Consider the following 17,543-nt stretch of genomic DNA (forward strand, 5'->3'; position numbering starts at 1 on the left):
AAACATAAGCAAACACAGCCCCTTGCCAAAATTTACACCTGCCACGGAGAGAGAGACTAGTGAGCAAGGGCAGGCCTCCTGCCCTTCCCCACCGTGGCCGTGGGGAAGAGCTGCCCCACATTTGCACAGCAGCCATTGTCCTGCTGCTTCCCAGCCACCCACTTCACGGCCATTTGGATGATCTTGTCACCTATGAAGATGTACTGCCTGGCTCTCAAGAAGCATTTGGTCACGGAGGCTGTTAGACTAGGAGAGAGAGTCTGAGACAGCAGAACAGGCTACCCACAGACTTGGCTCTACGTAAGTAGTGACAGAGTTTAGGAAGACTTGTTCTGAGGAGAGAAGGGCGTTTATTTACCAGAAGTTGCCTTTCACATCTCAAAATCCAGTGGAGGATCCATTGCTGTGTTTGAACGGAAGCTCCCTCTGGTAGCCTGGGTGGGAGAGAAGTAAGAGGGATTTTTTTTCCAGAAGCAACAACTGCTTTGCCTCTGCCATAGTCACATTGTACTACTCCAGAAGAAGGAATTACTTGATAATGGACCAAAATCACTAACTACTCGGGATAAGGAAATGGTGCAACAGATCTAATGAACCTGTCTGCAAGAATCCCACAGCCTTAATCTTCAGCTGTCAGCTGCCCTGTCTTCTCCAGGTACTGCAGCGCACAGATGATGAGGGCAAACACTACCATGTTCTGCACCTCAGACGCCAGGCATCTGTCTGGGATGCAAAACCAGGCATTCCAGGTTCTACAGCGACGTCACCGGGGCATCAAAGATAAATGACAAAAAGGCAAGGGCAAAGCTCCAATATTCAGGCAAATGGGGTTTTGCTTCCGTAACATCACTACTTACCCCACATCTCTGCCTGCTTTCTACCACAAATCCTCTCAACATTTGTCCAACTACATAAGTTATCCCCTTTACCACCTTCTGCAAACCTCCACTTCATCAACTTCTATGCATGTCATTCATCCCCTTCAGCGTTTTCTCATACGTGCAAAATGCAGCCATGTCAGTAACATCTTGGTTTAGTGACTTAAAAGAAAGAGTTGGTGTAGGAGGAAATTATTGCTCAGCCCAGTCTTCACTACATAGTTTCTACTTGTTTTGATTTCTGAACATGGATTTCAGTGTAACAAAACAAAATGTACTGTCTCCATTTTGGGCACTTTCCAGTGAAGCAACACAGTTGAAAAGGAGGACTGTGCTGGGAATCGCTCATAAAAACAATTGAAATAATGGGCAGGTCACTATCTTCAACTGGTAGTCTACCTAACCCTGTAACACCACTAAAGTGTTCATTTAACCCTGACTTGCAAGTTATTCCAGATATTTACCAAACCTACTTGTTCAGAAAGTAAACAAAAAACATTTTTCAAATAACAGACACATAAAACACACAGGCACAACACACACACACGTTACTAGCAAGTTTATATAAATTATGCTCCCATTATGCAAAGACAATTCTTCCTCATTTACTAAGGGTTCTCCAGCACCAACACCTGCTCACAGTAGATTTTCACTTCCCAAGCACAAAATTCTGTTATGACTGAGGCCCTCCCTGCCTTTTCGGCTCACACCTGCTTTCTGGGCAGAAGGGGAAGTGGTGAGGCTTCTTCACCAATATGTCTTACAGCTTGTGGAAAATACTCAGGGAAACACATTAAGGGCAGTACAGCAACAAAAACTGTTCACATCTGCAAGACTTTGGGATTTTGCTTGATGAAAGACTTTATATCACAGACTAGGGACCAGCATTCCTCCTCCACCCACTCTAGAGGAGCCAGGGGAAGCCTAGCCTTGAGAATGTCTTGGCACCTCCATGTTGCCGTTCCCTAACGGTGGCCAGTGCATTATGTCTCTCTCGTACATCTGCGCGCTACAAATGGGCTCAGCCTGATTACAGAAATCCTCAGGAAAAAAGAGGGACGAACTGTGCAGAGTTCAGAGGACTGGTGACTTCTCTGGAGGACAAACTGGTAGCTTAAGGAGAATGTACATTGGTGCTCTGAAGTGATCCTTGTATTTTCCCTGCATACACAGCTTGACATCATTACCCAATATATAAAAACGGAGCTGAAGGCTTGCCATGTTCTGGAACACTTAGTTATTGGAGTGCCAAACCTCAGGACTCCCACAGGGTTAGAGAGATCAGTCATCTATCCAGCATGGCAGAAGCAACCTGGACAAGGCAGACTCCTGGCCTAAGTCAAAGAACAAAGCAGAATCCTGGATTAGCTCAAGCCACATCTTGAAGAGCACAGCAACTCCTAGATGACTTTCTCTTATCTGTCTCCTCTGTTTTCTCATTCAGGTTGATGGCTGCAGCATCTCAGAAAAAAGTCTCGGTCTCCTCAGCACATGGGCCGGCAGTGCGGTCACAGCTCTTGCATGACTCCAATTGGTACTCCCTGGTCTTGGGCAGCATAAGCTGGATCCATCCCAGATACATAGGAAGATAGAGTTAGCAGCCTCTGACAGGACAAGTGGAGGCTTAGCAGCAGACATCACTACAGGACAAGGGAGAAAATGGGTGACATTTTAACACACTATTTCTTTAATAGGGAATTTAGAAGATGCTGGAATAGCAGCGAGCTGTACATCCCATTCAGACCTGTTATGGATCTGAGTAGTATCTTGATATATGGAAAGGTAAGTAAAGCTTGTGCTGGCTGTTGTGGACTTTTATTCCAGCCTATGGAAAACAGGGAGGGCTAAAGTATCATTGGATCTCTTTTTTTAAACCAGTTCCAAATCTACTGTGTGTCTGGGGGCTGTTTTATAAGAAGAAAGAGGAAAGCCTGATCTGAGTAAGAGAGATCTTACCCAAATACACCTTTTCAAACACTTGAACATAGTAACTTTCAGCACAAATAACTCTCCCCATATCAGGGAACGTGGTAAGGCCAGACCCGCAAAAAAAGGTTTGAAGGCCATCAGTCTTAGCGTGGAAGAGATCCCAAAGCCATCACTGCCGAAGACACAAAACATGTTGACTTTCCATTCTGTTACACTATTAAGGATGGTGACTTCAACTTGCTTCTCTCCTGAGCCCCTGAAAAGAAGCCAGACCCCAGGATAAAGGAAAGACGATACACATTTAAAAAATAAATTAAAAAAATAATCTCTGAGGATAAATACTAATACGAAGATTTATCTGTAGCACTTCCATCTGTGCTTTTTCAAGTTCTGCAATGCTGAAAACAGACCAGCCGCATCACCCTCTAAGAAACTGAGTCATAGAGAGGGAAGGGACTTGCTCAGGACTGCACAGTGACTCATAACCAGGGCCAAGGAGACAACCCCAATGCTCAAGGCCAAGCAGATGTTTCCTCCAGAAATATTAACTTTTCATGGATGGGGGTGCTGGGTCCAAAGAAGCAGACCCTGAACCACATCTAACCATTTAAGCTGGACTCAGCCAGTGGGGAACAGGTCTGAGATCCAGGTCTTGAGGGAAAAACTGACAGGCATGTGACTGGCTTCATCCGTGGATTCTCTGGGGAGAGGAAAAGCCATGGGTGCTCCTGGAAATGAACACACGGAATATCCAGAGACAGGATTCACAAAGGCAGCTCAGCACTTAGAACAAGTACATGGAGGCGGAAAGAAGAGGGCACGGCAGACCAGCCCCTTTGTCAGAGGCAGACACGAGGAGGACTGCAGCCGTTAAGATAGTGGAAAGAGATTTTATAGCTAGGAACAACCATTCCTCTCAAAGAAAATAAGGAGCTCCTCACGATTAAATACGCAGTGCACTGGCTTCTTTATCTTGCCATTTGGCAGAATTTTCAGTCCCATGTACTCTTTGCATTAGAGATTTAAAAAACAAACCAAATAAGAAAAGGAATTCTATGTTTCCTTACAATCTCTTTTCTTGGTATGTCACTAAAGCCATTCCCTCAGTTTTCTTTGCCACCCTCCACCTCTCCTCCTCTTCTTCCTACAGTCTTTCCTGAGGTCTTTGCATACAAGGAAACAAGATCTTAACAACAACTCCACAATGAGGCTGACTGTCCCATTTGTCATCATCAGTGCCAGCAGCAGAGGGCCCAAGAACCAGTCTGAAACAGCTTGTAATAGCAGCATGGAGCAAGCCGTAAGGCACAAGGCTATATAGTCCAAGTCTTACGCTAAAATGAGAGTGGAGCTTTTAAAGATCTAGTTGATCCTTCATTACTGTTACTTGTTTGTTTGCTTTTAACTTGGGGGAAAAAAATAAAAAGAATTCCCAGATCTTTTTGCAACTGCAGGACTTAAAAAATAAATAAATAAAAAATCAGCATGCAAATTTACAGGCTCAAATTCAAACTTTAAGACCACTCTGCTATATTCACTTGCATTACTCTCTACTTTGCTCTGGTGAGACCCCACCTGGAGTACTGCATCCCAGCTCCAGGGTCCCCAGTACGGGAAAGACATGGACCTGTTGGAGCAGGTCCAGAGGAGGGCCATAAAATTGATCAGACAAATGGAGCACCTCCCCTGTGAGGAAAGGCTGAGAAAGTTGGGGTTGTTCAACCGGGAAAAGAGAAGGCTCCAGGGAGACCTTATTGCAGCCCTTCAATATATAAAGAGGGCTAATAAGAAAGACAGAGAGAGACTTTTTACCAGGGCCTATGGTGACAGGGCAATGGGAAACGGTTTTAAACTAAAAGAGGGTAGTAGATTTAGGCTAGACGTAAGGAATAAATTCTTTACAATAAGGGTGGTGAGAAACCAGAACAGTTTGCCCAGAGAAGTTCTGGATGCCCCAACCCTGGAAGTGTTCAAGGTCAGGTTGGACAGGGCTTTGAGCAGCCTGATCTAGTGAAAGATGACCTTGCCCATGGCAGAGGGTTGGACTAGGTGATCTTTAAAGGTCCCTTCCAACCCCAACCATTCTGTGATTCTATGAAGAGTTTGTAGGAACCTACCTTTGGAAGATGAAGAAGTCAGCTGGTTGATTAAACCACAGGGAAAGACATCTACATTCCAGGGGCAGAGGATCAATGACAGGTATTGGAAATGACCTTACCCCTGGTACAGAGCAGTCAATGTCCTCATTGATTTCACAGGGATAACCTACATTTTGGGAGGAAAACACACAATACACCTGCATAATCACACAAAAAGGTCAAAAAAACTTAACAAAATGCTTAAAGATGCAGACAAAACATAACAGATTGCTACTCAACCATCACCCCACAGATTTCTCTCTCCATTCTTAACCTTTTTAAATACCAGACACCCACCATGTACCGCAACCCTCCAAAATCCAAAGGGGTCACCCTTTAACCAAGACCACCCATTTTTAAAAGGCAGAATTTTAGTGTCATCTAATCACAGTTCAGCAGACTTGTTGAATCCTTCAAAGTCTGTGGAAAGCTAGAGTGTTTGCATCTTCTCCCTGAAAATATTTTTTTCAACTTTAAGTAAGGAAAAGAGAGACCAGATTTCGTATCTCCCACTGAGGAGAGGTATGTTTTTAAAGATCAGCAGTGATCTGGGCTGTACAGCAGCTACGTGGCCAGCCAGTCAATAGGTGGGTACCAGTTAGTCAGAGAGCAAATAGTTCTCAACCAGCCAGACAACATGTTGCCTCTTGCCCTAGCCAGAAGTGCAGAAACACAGGAAGATGGGGTCATAAGCATCAGGAAGTTGGGAATACATAAACAGGGAAGGTTACAATGAAGGAGAAAGGTGCAGACAAATAGGATACAAATCCCTAAGAAGTCAAGGTTTCTTAAATTTGGCTGCTTATGTAAGAGCTTGGTTTAAAAATAAGCCTTTTTAAAAGTCAGCTTAAAGTCATAACACATTATGCTGAGTTCTGAGTATCCTTTTAGAATACAGCCAAGTAATTAAAGTAAAAAACTAATAAAGCCCTATGTGTTTCCTATAATGCTTTAAATATAGGCTACTGGGCAAGTATAAGTCACTAGTGAATGTCCAGAAAACAGTTTACAAAGGTGTTCAGCCAGTTTTTGACAAGAGCAGTCTGTTCACGTCTCCACAGACTATTTCTTTTTTTTTTTTTTTTTCCTGTTTATTCACCTGGTTCAAAGTAATGACTAGCTTATTCAAACTGAAAGAGGCTTTGGGGACTGCAAAAGCATGGAAATTGCTTTTACCCTCCACATCTGCAAATAGGAACTAGTTGTGAAAAGCTAAGCTCTATGATTTCTGAAACACTGAGGAACACTGTGACCAGAAGAAGGGGAAAAAAGTAATCAATCAGTTAATTATTTTTTGAGAGATAAATCTTGCTTTGTTTAAATTGAATTCATGTAAATGTCAAATATGTTTAAATAAGCTTACTTTCCATGAATCCAAAACATCTAAGGTAGTTTTATTTAATGACAAATTTTAAGTGCTGAGGGATTTGTGCTTTAATTGAATTCCAGCTTCCACGAATCTATACTGGAATGAATTAAGAAACAAAACCTGGTACTTATTTTATTCTCATCCTGAAAAACTGGTAAAAGTGAAGAGTCTAAAACATTCACCTGACAGGGTTGATTAAACATGCACAGGCATAGCACACATTTCTGGATAGCAAAAATAGCTTTAAAAGGCAATGTAAACAATATTTGCTTAGAGTATATTGGTTACCAGCTGTCATGGTTTAGGTCAAACTGGCCACTGGGTGAGTCAAAGATGCTCCCCCCGAACCCTCATCAAAGAGGGAGGCAGAGGAGGGGAAAAGAAACTTATGAGCTTAGAATGAACTAAACTAATGAAATAATAATAATAAAATAAAAAGGAAATAATGAGATATATACAAAACTGTATCAAGCTCCCAGGATAACAGTCACGGCTGGCACTGGGGCAGTCCCAGACTGGAATCAGTGACGGACAGGAACTGGATTCTGAATTGGGATTCATGATCAGGATCACAGGCAGACAAACAGAGTCCTCTTCAGATGCCGGACATTGAAGAAAAGACCACTGACCCTTTGATCCCTCAGCTTTTATACTGAGCATGAGGCAGGTGGGATGGAATACTCTGTTGTCAGTTTGGGGTCACCTGTCCTGTCCGCTCCTCCCCACAGGTGGGACCTCACTGTGCTTTTCTGCTTCCGACCCTCCAATGGGGCAAATAACAAAGTTGGTTGGCCTTGGGGGTTATGGCATTAAGTGTACGCAAGAGCCTCTCTGCATACCGTGCCTGGGCATCAGCTATAGACATAGGTCTTATTACTCTGGGAGAGCGAACAGTGTCTGCACAATATGCAGTTAATTTCAGTAGTTAGAAGAGGCCCAGCTGAGAAGCAGTTACTGAACAAAATCAGTCTTGTTTTGCCTCAAACCAAGACAACAGCCCAAAAGATTAAATAGTTTAAATAAAGGTTTCTTATTTGTTCGTTTAAATGTATTTAAGTAAATAATTTATAGCACTACAATTTGCATCAGTTGATCTCAGAAACATTGCAGTTCTCACCCCAGCTCTTTTCCCAGCACAGGACCCTGCTGTCCATTCATCAGCTCAGCTCCTTTGACAACTCAACGCAGTTTTTCTGTCTTTCCTCCCTATCCCTCTGCCTCGCTGCCTGTCGCAGCAAACAACTCAGGCTGCTGTCGCAGAGCTCATCCTCCAGCCTCGGGAGCATCACGCCCTGGTCCACAGCACCGCACTCCGCACACAGCCAGCTGGGACCTGCCCTCAACTGAAGTCTCACTGGCAGATCTTGCTGTTGTGAAACCCCAATGTGACCTACAGCAGCAGGCTCCAACAGGAATAAAGTGGCCTGGGAGCAAACAGGGACAAAAAGTGGAAAAAGAAAACAGCCAGAGGACACAGGCCTGGCTGTAGTTCTTTCACTGCTTCAGCAAAGCTCTCTGTGCAACGCAAGCCAGATAACATCTTTCTTATTCTTTCCTCCCCATCCTATACCTCTCTTACTCCCCAAGTCTGCTGCAGAGTAAGCCTCACCTGATTACTGAAATACACGGAAAACCTGAATTCTGCTGTCAGCAACAAGGCCTCCACCAGGGAACATGGTGTGAGCCACCAGTGAGGGGCTGGGAGCAGAGGAGGAGGAGGAGGAGAAAGGCATGGAGAAAGAGACCTTCAGACCTAGGAAAAAAGAGGAGGAAGTGAGAGCCTAGTCAACCAGATCTAATGCTATTCCCTCCTACAGACAGTGCCCTTCCCCAGTTCACCAAGACATGCCTTCCTCAGTTACCCCCTCTAAGTTTGAGGTGTCCTTGCATTCAACAGGGCGCAGCCACCCTTACTTCAGAAGCAATTTTCTGCACTTCCAACATCCTTCTTGACGTCAGCAAGTTTCTGTCATTCGCATCACCTGGAAAAGAAGCACAGCACAGGTTCAGCTGAAAACTCCCCTCTCCGAAAATCTTCCCCATCCTTTCATACTCTACTAGTGACAGGAAAGATACAGTGAGATCAGACAGCAAGAAGTGAAGCAGCAGAGAAAAGCACCTGGGGATACTGAAAAAGTTCAAAGGTCACAGCTAGTTACTATGCCTGGAAGAAAAGGACAACCAACAGTGGGAATGGGTGGAGGGATGCAGCAAAACAGGAGAACATATCTAATGATCATATCTAATCCATCATATCATCATATCTAACGATCATCTCCAGGGCTAAGCACAGACCACAGAAGCTGCAGTCAAGACCAGTTTTGCCATTACCAGCAGCATCTTGGCTTCAGCCACCAGTGCCTCACTCCAACACACACAGGTCCTCCACCCACTATGACCACAGGGTGCTCACAAAGAAGAGGTCCACAGAGTCAATATCGTAATCCACCCAGATCTCCAGCTCCTGGGCACAGGCCAGCACCCAACACAGGCCCCTGGCTTCGAGGTAACTCTGGGTGGTGCTGTACTATGGCTGCAGGCATAAATAGCTGCTCTGGTAGTATAGACCGATTGTCCCTAATTCATACATAGGATCCTCATTCGCAAATTTCTCCTGAAAACGAAATAAAGACAGACACGCAGCTATTCAGGGAGAGCTCCATGGTTTCAGGTGAAATGTGGATGCCTTCAGCCCTTTGCTGAGGAGCACCAGCGTGGCTCAGGCGTAACACAGCACCTCTGATGCTGCAGAGGTTGCCTTTCCGTTTAAGTGGCAGTCCTGCGCAGAAGTGTACATGGATCAGTCACTCCCAAAAGACCCAAGGGCATTGCAAGACTCCAGTACAATACAGATCCCAGAGCAGTTAGCAAGGATGGTGATTCAACCACTTCCCTGGCAGCCTGTTCCAGTCTTTGATAACCCTTTCAGTGTAGAAGTTTTACCTAATGTCTAACCTAAACCTCCCCTGGTGCAACTTGATGCCATTTCCTCTTGTCATATGAGTTGTAACTTGTGAGAAGAGACCAATGCCCATCTCTCTACAGCCTCCTTTCAGGTAGTTGTAGGGAGCAATAAGGTCTCCCCTCAGCCTCCTTTTCTTCAGACTAAACAACCCCAAGTCCCTCAGCTGCTTCTCATAAGACTTATTCTCAAGACCCTTCACCAGCTTCGTTGCCCTCTCTGGACCCTCTCCAGCACCTCAATGTCCTTCTTATACTGCGACACACAAAATTAAACACAGTACTCAAGGTGCGGCCTCACCAGTGCTGAGTACAGTGGGACAATCACTTCTACAGCCCTGCTGGCTACCCTATTTCTGATGCAAGCCAGGGTGCCGTTGGCCTTCTTGGCCACCTGGGCACACTGCTGGCTCATATTTAGCAGGCTGTGAATCAACACTCCTTGGTCCTTCTCTGCCGGGCAGCTTTTCAGCCATTCCTCCCCAGTCCTGTAGCATTGCATGGAGTTGTTGTGGCCCAAGTGCAGGACTCAGCACTTGGCCTTGTTGAAGCTCATACCATCGGCCTCAGCCCATCAATACAGCCTATCCAAGCCCCTCTGAAGAGCCCTCCTACCCTCAAGCAGATCAACACTCCCACATAACTTGGTGTCATCTGCAAACTTACTGAGGGTGCTCTCAATTCTCTTGTCAAGATCCTTAATAAAGATATTAAACAGGAGTGGCCCCAACACCGAGCCCTGTGAAACACCACTTATGACCAGCCAACAACTGGATTTAACTCCGTTCACCACCGCTCTCTGGGCCCAGCCATCCAAGCCAGTGTTTGATCCAGTGGAGTGCACACATGTCCAAGCCTTGGGTAGCCAGTTTTTCCATGAGAATGCTGTGGGGAACAGTATCGAAGGCTTTACTGAAGTCTACGTAAATAACATCCACAGCCTTTCCTTCATCTACCAAGCAGGTCACCTTGTCATAGAAAGAGATGAGGTTCATTCAGCAGGACCTGCCTTTCACAAACCTGTGTTGACTGGGCCTGATCATCTGGTTGTCCTGTAAATAGTATGTAATGGCACTCGAGATGATCTGGTCCATAAATGTTGTTTATATTCCATCAGCCTGCAGAAGATACCAGACATCCATATCTGGAAGGTCAGCTCAAACTGCTTTCTTTCATTTTTCTGACAGGGACTCCATGGATTTTTGTGCAGATCTCAAACTATTTTCTAGGGACTCACTTGATTTCATGGAGTGGTTCTTCAGGTCAAAAGGAAGGAGCTGAGCTGGAGTGCAATAGTGTAAGTTCAGGGGCTGGCAGTCCTTCAAAGTCATCCAGCTCCAGGTTAGAATGGAGTCTGAGCTGAGTTATCTCCAGGGGTAGGTCTAAAGAAAGGATCTGAGGCTTTACTTGGGTTTGATTATGAATTCCTGCTGCTGCTCAGGAATGCTGGATTTGTAGATCCTACAGAATAAAATGCTCAAAGGCAAGATCAAAAGCAGAGAGCTGCACCCCTGTGTAAGCCCAATCTAAGTCTCCTGTTTACATTTCCTCAAACTATCTTCCCCACATTTGTTCCTTTACATTCCTCACTTCATCATTCAAAGGGACAAAAAAGCTGTTCAGAATGACAATTCAAGACTGTACTGCAATGAAAAAAAGCTAACAAAATGCTTGTGAGCATAACCTTCAGGCACAGTCAGCCCGCTCCACTCCTACCCAGCCCATACTCCAAAACTGGAGGCGTCCTTTCAGGGCATTCCTGTAGGCATCATGCTTTCACTCTCAGAAGATCTGAGGACGTAACAGGATCCTGTGTATATAGACTGAGAAGAAACACACAAAAATAACACAAGAATATGAACCTAAGAGAAATGCTGAAGGAGGAAAGGAGGTGCATAGAGTCGCTAAGACATGAACTTATTAACAGTCTGGAAGAGGTGAGCGACTGGGTTTGTTTGCAGGAAGCAGCTGAAGTCACCCCTACTTCACATTACCTTTCAAAGCATAGTAATGATTCAACAACTAGTAACAGTTTTGTCTTACAAACTGTACAAAAAATCATAGGGCCTTGCAAAAAGACGTTAATCAAATATTTATTACAATAATTAAATTTTTCAACCTTCATGGCAAAGAACGTGGGTGTGTCATTTTCCAATAATTGAAATTAAGCCATGCCTTCAGTGTAGTTGGAGTGTTTGTTACTGGAGAAGCTATTCTGAATAGGCCTGCATTACTGAAGCACCAGTCAGTGTAAAAAAACATACAAACAAAAAAAAAACCCTACTCCCCAAAAATCTCCCCCAGTGATATACCAACTACAAATAGAAAAGCAGAGTTTTCTGGATTTGATGAAACAAGGAAGATGTCTTTCAGGCAAAGATTATTTGAACAGCTCGGATACAACTAACAAGTATAAGATGATGGTCTCTGATAGATGACAGGCAGTTGCCAGGTGAGTTTCCATCATTTCTAAAACAGGCAAGAGTGCACCATGGCATTTGGAATCCAGGGTAACAAAGGTGACGAGTTTAGTAAAATGTTCTTCACCATTCCTTGCTGGACTTCATGTGGAGATACCCAGGATGATGTTTTCTGGAGTCCACTTAAGAATCTCTTGTAGGAGAATTGTGCATAGAACTTGAGCACACATGTAATCAGACTAGTGACTGGTTTATGAAGGAAAGAAGGGGCTTATTGCTCTACTTACTGCTAAACAAGTTGCTCCACAGTTGACATGGAAGAGACTAATGTTCTTACAATTGCATATACTTATGGGATTTATGCAAATTTATATTGGTATCCATAGTACAAGGACATGGGAAGCATTAAGAGGCAGTTAACAATAGGGCCCAGACCTGAACCCCATGTTGGAATGGGTTGAATAGTATTTATTAACAAAATGAGAACCCCTGTTTGGACTTCAGCAAGTCAGAGCAACTAGAAGCAAGTGGAACAGTCCGTTTTCTGGACAGAATGAAGAAAGAATTCCCAGTCCCCAGATGCTTCCTTCAACATCAAAATGATGAAACACTTGACTTCACAAATTCTCCCTGCTTGATAATGCTGAGAACCAGGCGGTCTAAGGGGGAAGGGCAACAGACAAACATAAACATAGGGAATTCTTAAGCATTGATAATGGACACAATAAATAAGCTGCTGCCTTTCGCCCTGTCAGCAAATGCCACAGTCCTTGACGCTTCAGGGTGTGTTACTGATCGGGCAGATCAGAGGATGAACAAGTGTGAGATACGTGATCAGCCTCTTTCACCAGTGACTGGCACAGCACAGAGCTGTGTTCTGCACTTCTGCCAAGCACTGCTGCTACCCAGCCTTGTTTTGACAGGTGCTTTGCAATTGTACTTCATTTCTTTTCATACATGTAAGACTGGGTACCTACTTTCCGCTACTGTAATCCACTACTTATTATTTAGAACTTGCATTAACAAATTCTTTGTGGGACAGAAGGAAGGGTCCGTGGGCATATAATTAAGCCTACAAGCAGAAGGGAACTTTGGCTGCCACCTCAGAAAAGGGTCCTAAATGACCATGTAATAGAATGATCATCAAATCACACATAGAACACGTGAACATGTACATACATGCTGCCACTATCAAAACAAGTATCCCACAGTTCCAAGACACAGTCTTTTAGAATGGACATCAGATCCCGTAATTCTGCTCATTACAATGCTGATGACAAGGCTTTACAGAGGACTGCAAGCAGGCTGCTGATACTGCTTGTAATTGCTCTGCAGAACTGCTGCTCTTTCAAAAGGCAATACAGCAGCCTGCTAGCATGCACGTTTGTGAAGAGTCTCTGACATATAGGAACTCCGAGTTGGCAATAAAGCATCTCTACACTCACCTGCAGGGAGCCTGGCATGAGGACTCTTCCACTGGTGGACCATTTGGCCAAGGAACATGCGCTGCTCTGCAACAACTTCAAGAACCTCCCCATGGAGCAAAGCCCTGATCGTGACACCCTGGTACTGACAGTTGGTGGTTGCCTTCACTGCTGAAGTCGCTTCAGCCTCAACTTTGAGATCCCCACCAGGAAGGTGAAGCACTGGAACAGTCCTCTGATGGCCACTGAGCAGCATGCGGTTCTTGCCTTCGGTCTCCACCATAGGGGTATGCAGCGGGGCTGGGGCTCTTCCACCATGGCAGAAAACCCATGTGGACCTCCTCTGCGGCTGTCATGCTGGCAGCACCACCCAACAGGTCCTAGCAAGATAAGTGAAAACAGAGAGGTTTAACAGCATTAGCGCTTTAAAAAGAGAAGCATCTGTGTTTAAAAAAGGCAAAGGAAACTCAGATGTGAACCAAGTTCTTCACTAAGTGGTGGCCTGGCACCAACATGACTGCAGGAGCCTGTCAGGGCCTAGAGGACACCCACAGCTCTGACTGCCCCTGCCCAGCTCCCTCCCCGCCCCCCTGGGACTTCCCCCACCTATCCACAGCCCAGGAACCCATTTCAGCCCCTGCCCCAGTGATGCCACAGCAGAGCCAGCCTCCAGCTCTCACAGCCCTGCCCAGGTCCGCTTGACCCCATCCCACAGGCTGGTTTCCCACCTGAACCTTGGACCTGCCTCATCATTTCTCAGGTGCCAAAGGGACTCAGCGAGGTTTGTGGACTCCAGCGCAAGCACCTGGGAATACAGAGAAAGCGGCCCAGGGAACTGCACAGGCTGAGGCAACAAGTTCTTGAGGACCTGCCCTGCAGAGGTAAGCCCAGCACACAGTAAGAGGAACAGGCACTAAGTACCTCATCTCTCAAAGGGAAGGAGCCCTGCTGTTACCTCTGAATTTCAACCAGAAGAGGCCCTTAGCTGCTCCCTGTGACGTTGGGGTTGTTTCTCTGTTGTCCAGTAACGATGCTGCGGAAACCAAGTCTCCACAGAGGTACCACACCTGTGTCATCTTTCTGCTTTCCTTCATCAATCACTGTGCCTCCGAGCTGTGAAGGCTGGAAAGAGACAGAGGCACTGGGGAGCCAGGTGAGAGGACAAGAAGCATTCCCAACGGGCATCTGTCTACGTGCCTTATGGTCCTTGGCCTTCTGTGACACTATGACAATCACTTGTTATCCCTTGAAGGGAAAAACCAGTGGCAAGTGGAATGAGAGGAGGCGGCTTTCGCTACCTCTCTCCTCTATTTCTACCTTACAACAGGAAAGAGAGGGTGAAATTGGAGGGGGAAAATTGTGTCTACCCAACTAGTTTCATCAAAAGGTTCTCAGCACAACACTGCTAACTGGCTTTTCAAAACTTCTGTTATACTCCCTCCGAAAGTCACACTAAATTGCAAAAATGCCCATCCTCTCCCTCCCTTAGTCCCTTTGACTCCACTATCCATGGGAAAAACCTCGTAACTGGTCTGTCTGGTTCCCTTATCACATTATAACCACCTCCCTATACCCACCGGGCACCCATCCCATATCCAATCTCCTCATTGAAGGACAACGCTTGATCGGTCAAACCAAGCTGCTGGCTTCAGCCCTGCCTCTTTCACACGGCATTCCCTATGCCTCTGCTACTCTCTTGTCATCAGACCTTTCATCCAACGTCCACCCAAAGATGGATGGAAAAATTGCTGAATCTTATCACGCAGGTGTTCACAGCAGACCAAGCTCTGTCTAAAACTCACCAGCCCAAACTCTGTCTAACAGCTGCTGTGCTGTCGCTGCTATTCCCAGTGAGCCTGCTGCAGCAGAGGATCACAGCGATGGGGTTTGCTAGTTCTTTTACGCAAGACTTAACAGAAGAGCTCAAAGGTACTGCGTGCCTCCCCTGGGAAACACACGGTTACAAGGCACACACAGCACAATGTCCTGGGATCTTTCCCAGGTACCTTGATTTGAGGGAAATCAGATTGTCACAGGGAAATCCATTCAATCTTAACTTACTCAGGGCTGCAACTTCTCAAGTATGTCAGTTTGATCCTGGTGAAGTTTGCATTTTTCTTAGTAACTGATACATCCTGCACTGTACATGCCAGACAGACTGAAGTCTTTTCAGATGCTAATCACTTCAACAAAGACAGCAAGATAACAGAGGAGGAAAAGAGTAAGCAGCATGTAGAGCAGCTGGATGAACAACTCTCTTAGCCAGGGGAAAGCAGCTACTGGAATGAGGCAGTTCAAAGGGGAGACTGCAAAACAATTCGCAGCAAGTTGAGAGAGAACAATGGAAACAATTCTCCACTGCTCTGAGTGACCTTTTTCTGAAGATTACCTACAGATTTAAATTTTGAAGGACCTACTGCTTGCTGGGATGAAGAGAGTAAAAGTCAAATGCTGTTTTATTGGTGCATGTGGGTTAATTCCCATTCATCTGCACGTCAGTAGGTGTTACAGTAGCCTGGAAGCTCCAGGATTCCAACTAAAGTTATCTGTGCCCCTTGCTCTGCACGCTGAGTATACCCTTATGTCTAGACCTATGATTCCCTTTGATTTTTTGTTGGTTTGTTGTGGGTTTTTTTTTTTTTAAGTCTTCTTACATGTTTCCACAGCGCTGTAACCGCCACTTCTGCAGTCTTCCAGTCACAAACGTTTGGAAATTGAGATGTTAAGAGTTAATAACCAGGAAGGTCCTCTTTCAATGCACTTTATCCACAGCTAACCAAGGAACATAATTTTCAGAAATAAGCTCTATTTCTATGTTTTGATCAACTCATAGCAGCATGTTCTGCTTTTTCCTGGTCTTAGGCATAGGGAGTGTGATTTCTGGGAAGTATCCCAAGCACCATGGGAAGAGTTCAAGAAAGCTCTGAGCCCCACCGCAAGGCTGACAGATACCTGGAAGTCCCCACCAGCTGCTGTATGGGCATAATCCCTTGAAGGAAGTACCACATGATCATGCAAATATCCTCATTTTGAAAGAATTATTTCTCCTCCCTGGGTGTTTGAAAACACGTGCTGACCTGCCATCATCTGTTTGTTCTTTTTCTTGTAGACAAGCCTATATGGAAAAACGCTTCAGCTCACTAATTCACAACGGAACACGTTGTCCAGCCTGCAAATCTCATCCCAGGTGAAGAAGCAAGAGTCTCCTGCCTGCAAACGCACAGGCAACACCTGCTGCTGGAGACCTCTACAGTACAACAGGTCAGCTCTGCCAACCTTACTCCTCTGGCCAATAAATGACCATTTTTTCCTGCATGGGCTGCCAAAACCATGGGAAAAAGTGGTTGCTCTGCTATGTTAGGTCTCCACATTAGCTACAGATCTCGCGGCAAGTGCCAGAGCCATTGCAGACATAAGATGGACTCAATGCAACCCTCTGGCTTCTGGACCTGATACACACTTAGGAGTTAAGTAGGTGCAGTTCATGATGTACTCCATACTGCCACTCTTAGTGCATTTCTAAAGGACGGCTATAACTCTTGTGACAGCCATGCATTCAGCTTAATGTGTTCCACACCCTCTTTCCACCATAGCATGCCCAGAAGTTTCGCCTTCCTCTCCTCTTTGATCTAGAAATCCAAGGTTTCCCCTGCTTAGAGGATGTTTAGCTTTGCTACAGATAGAAGTTTAGCCAAAACCGTCGTTCCATCAATACTAGTATCAGCTTGGGGCACTGACAGATCACTTGTAATTACGCATGTGACCAGATGAAGTGGGAGCACACAGTTGCAATTCTATTGAACATACCTAGGGGTTTGCCTGACCTGTGGGACTGCAGATGATGCCTGATTAGGCATGAAGTCTGCTAGGGAAGTTTCCTCTACCAAAAAGAAAAGAAAAACACCTTGAACCACTCTGTGCTGAATGGCCACAAAGTTCGTAATCTAATTATCCAGTATATAGGATTTACTGTCATTTGAAATCAATCTGGTACCCAAGTGGAGCATCCCAAAACGGAAGAATCCCTTTTCCAAGCTCAAGACAAGTGAATTTCAGCCTCTCCCTGCTGGGCCTTACAGGTGTGGGGATTAGTAAAGGTCACTAAAACACAGGCCAGCTGTTAACGCACACGTATTTTTGCAATATAAAATTCTGCATTCTTACTGGAAAACCTGCAGAAAGATCTTTTTTTTTTTTTTAATAAAATAAAAAGGTTGCAAACAGTTGTAAGTCCAACTGTTAACCTAGCACTGCCAAGTTACCACTAAACCACGTCCCTCAGCGCCACATCTACACACCTTTTAAATACCTCCAGGGATGGTGGGATGGTGACCCTACCACTTCCCTGGGCAGCCTGTCCCAATGCATGATAACCCAATGTGTGATAACCCAATGAGTGATCCTCTCAGCCAAACACAAACTGA

General features: G+C 45.3%; 1 protein-coding gene across 1 annotated transcript in view; it reads right to left on the bottom strand.

Moving 5' to 3' along the window:
- Positions 1–13,402, bottom strand: part of LOC309671944 (alpha-2-macroglobulin-like protein 1) — a gene marked incomplete at both ends in the record, with an annotated part of 43,170 nt that extends 29,768 nt beyond the window's left edge. The window contains 4 exons of the mRNA XM_082483308.1: positions 163–246; positions 4,925–5,103; positions 8,229–8,296; positions 13,141–13,402. Coding sequence (XP_082339434.1) covers positions 163–246; positions 4,925–5,103; positions 8,229–8,296; positions 13,141–13,402 — 593 coding nt within the window. The remainder of the gene's footprint in view (positions 1–162; positions 247–4,924; positions 5,104–8,228; positions 8,297–13,140) is intronic.
- Positions 13,403–17,543: the final 4,141 nt, after the last annotated feature.

Source organism: Vanellus vanellus, assembly GCF_965231255.1.
Source record: "Vanellus vanellus genome assembly, chromosome: 1".
NCBI lineage: Eukaryota > Metazoa > Chordata > Aves > Charadriiformes > Charadriidae > Vanellus > Vanellus vanellus.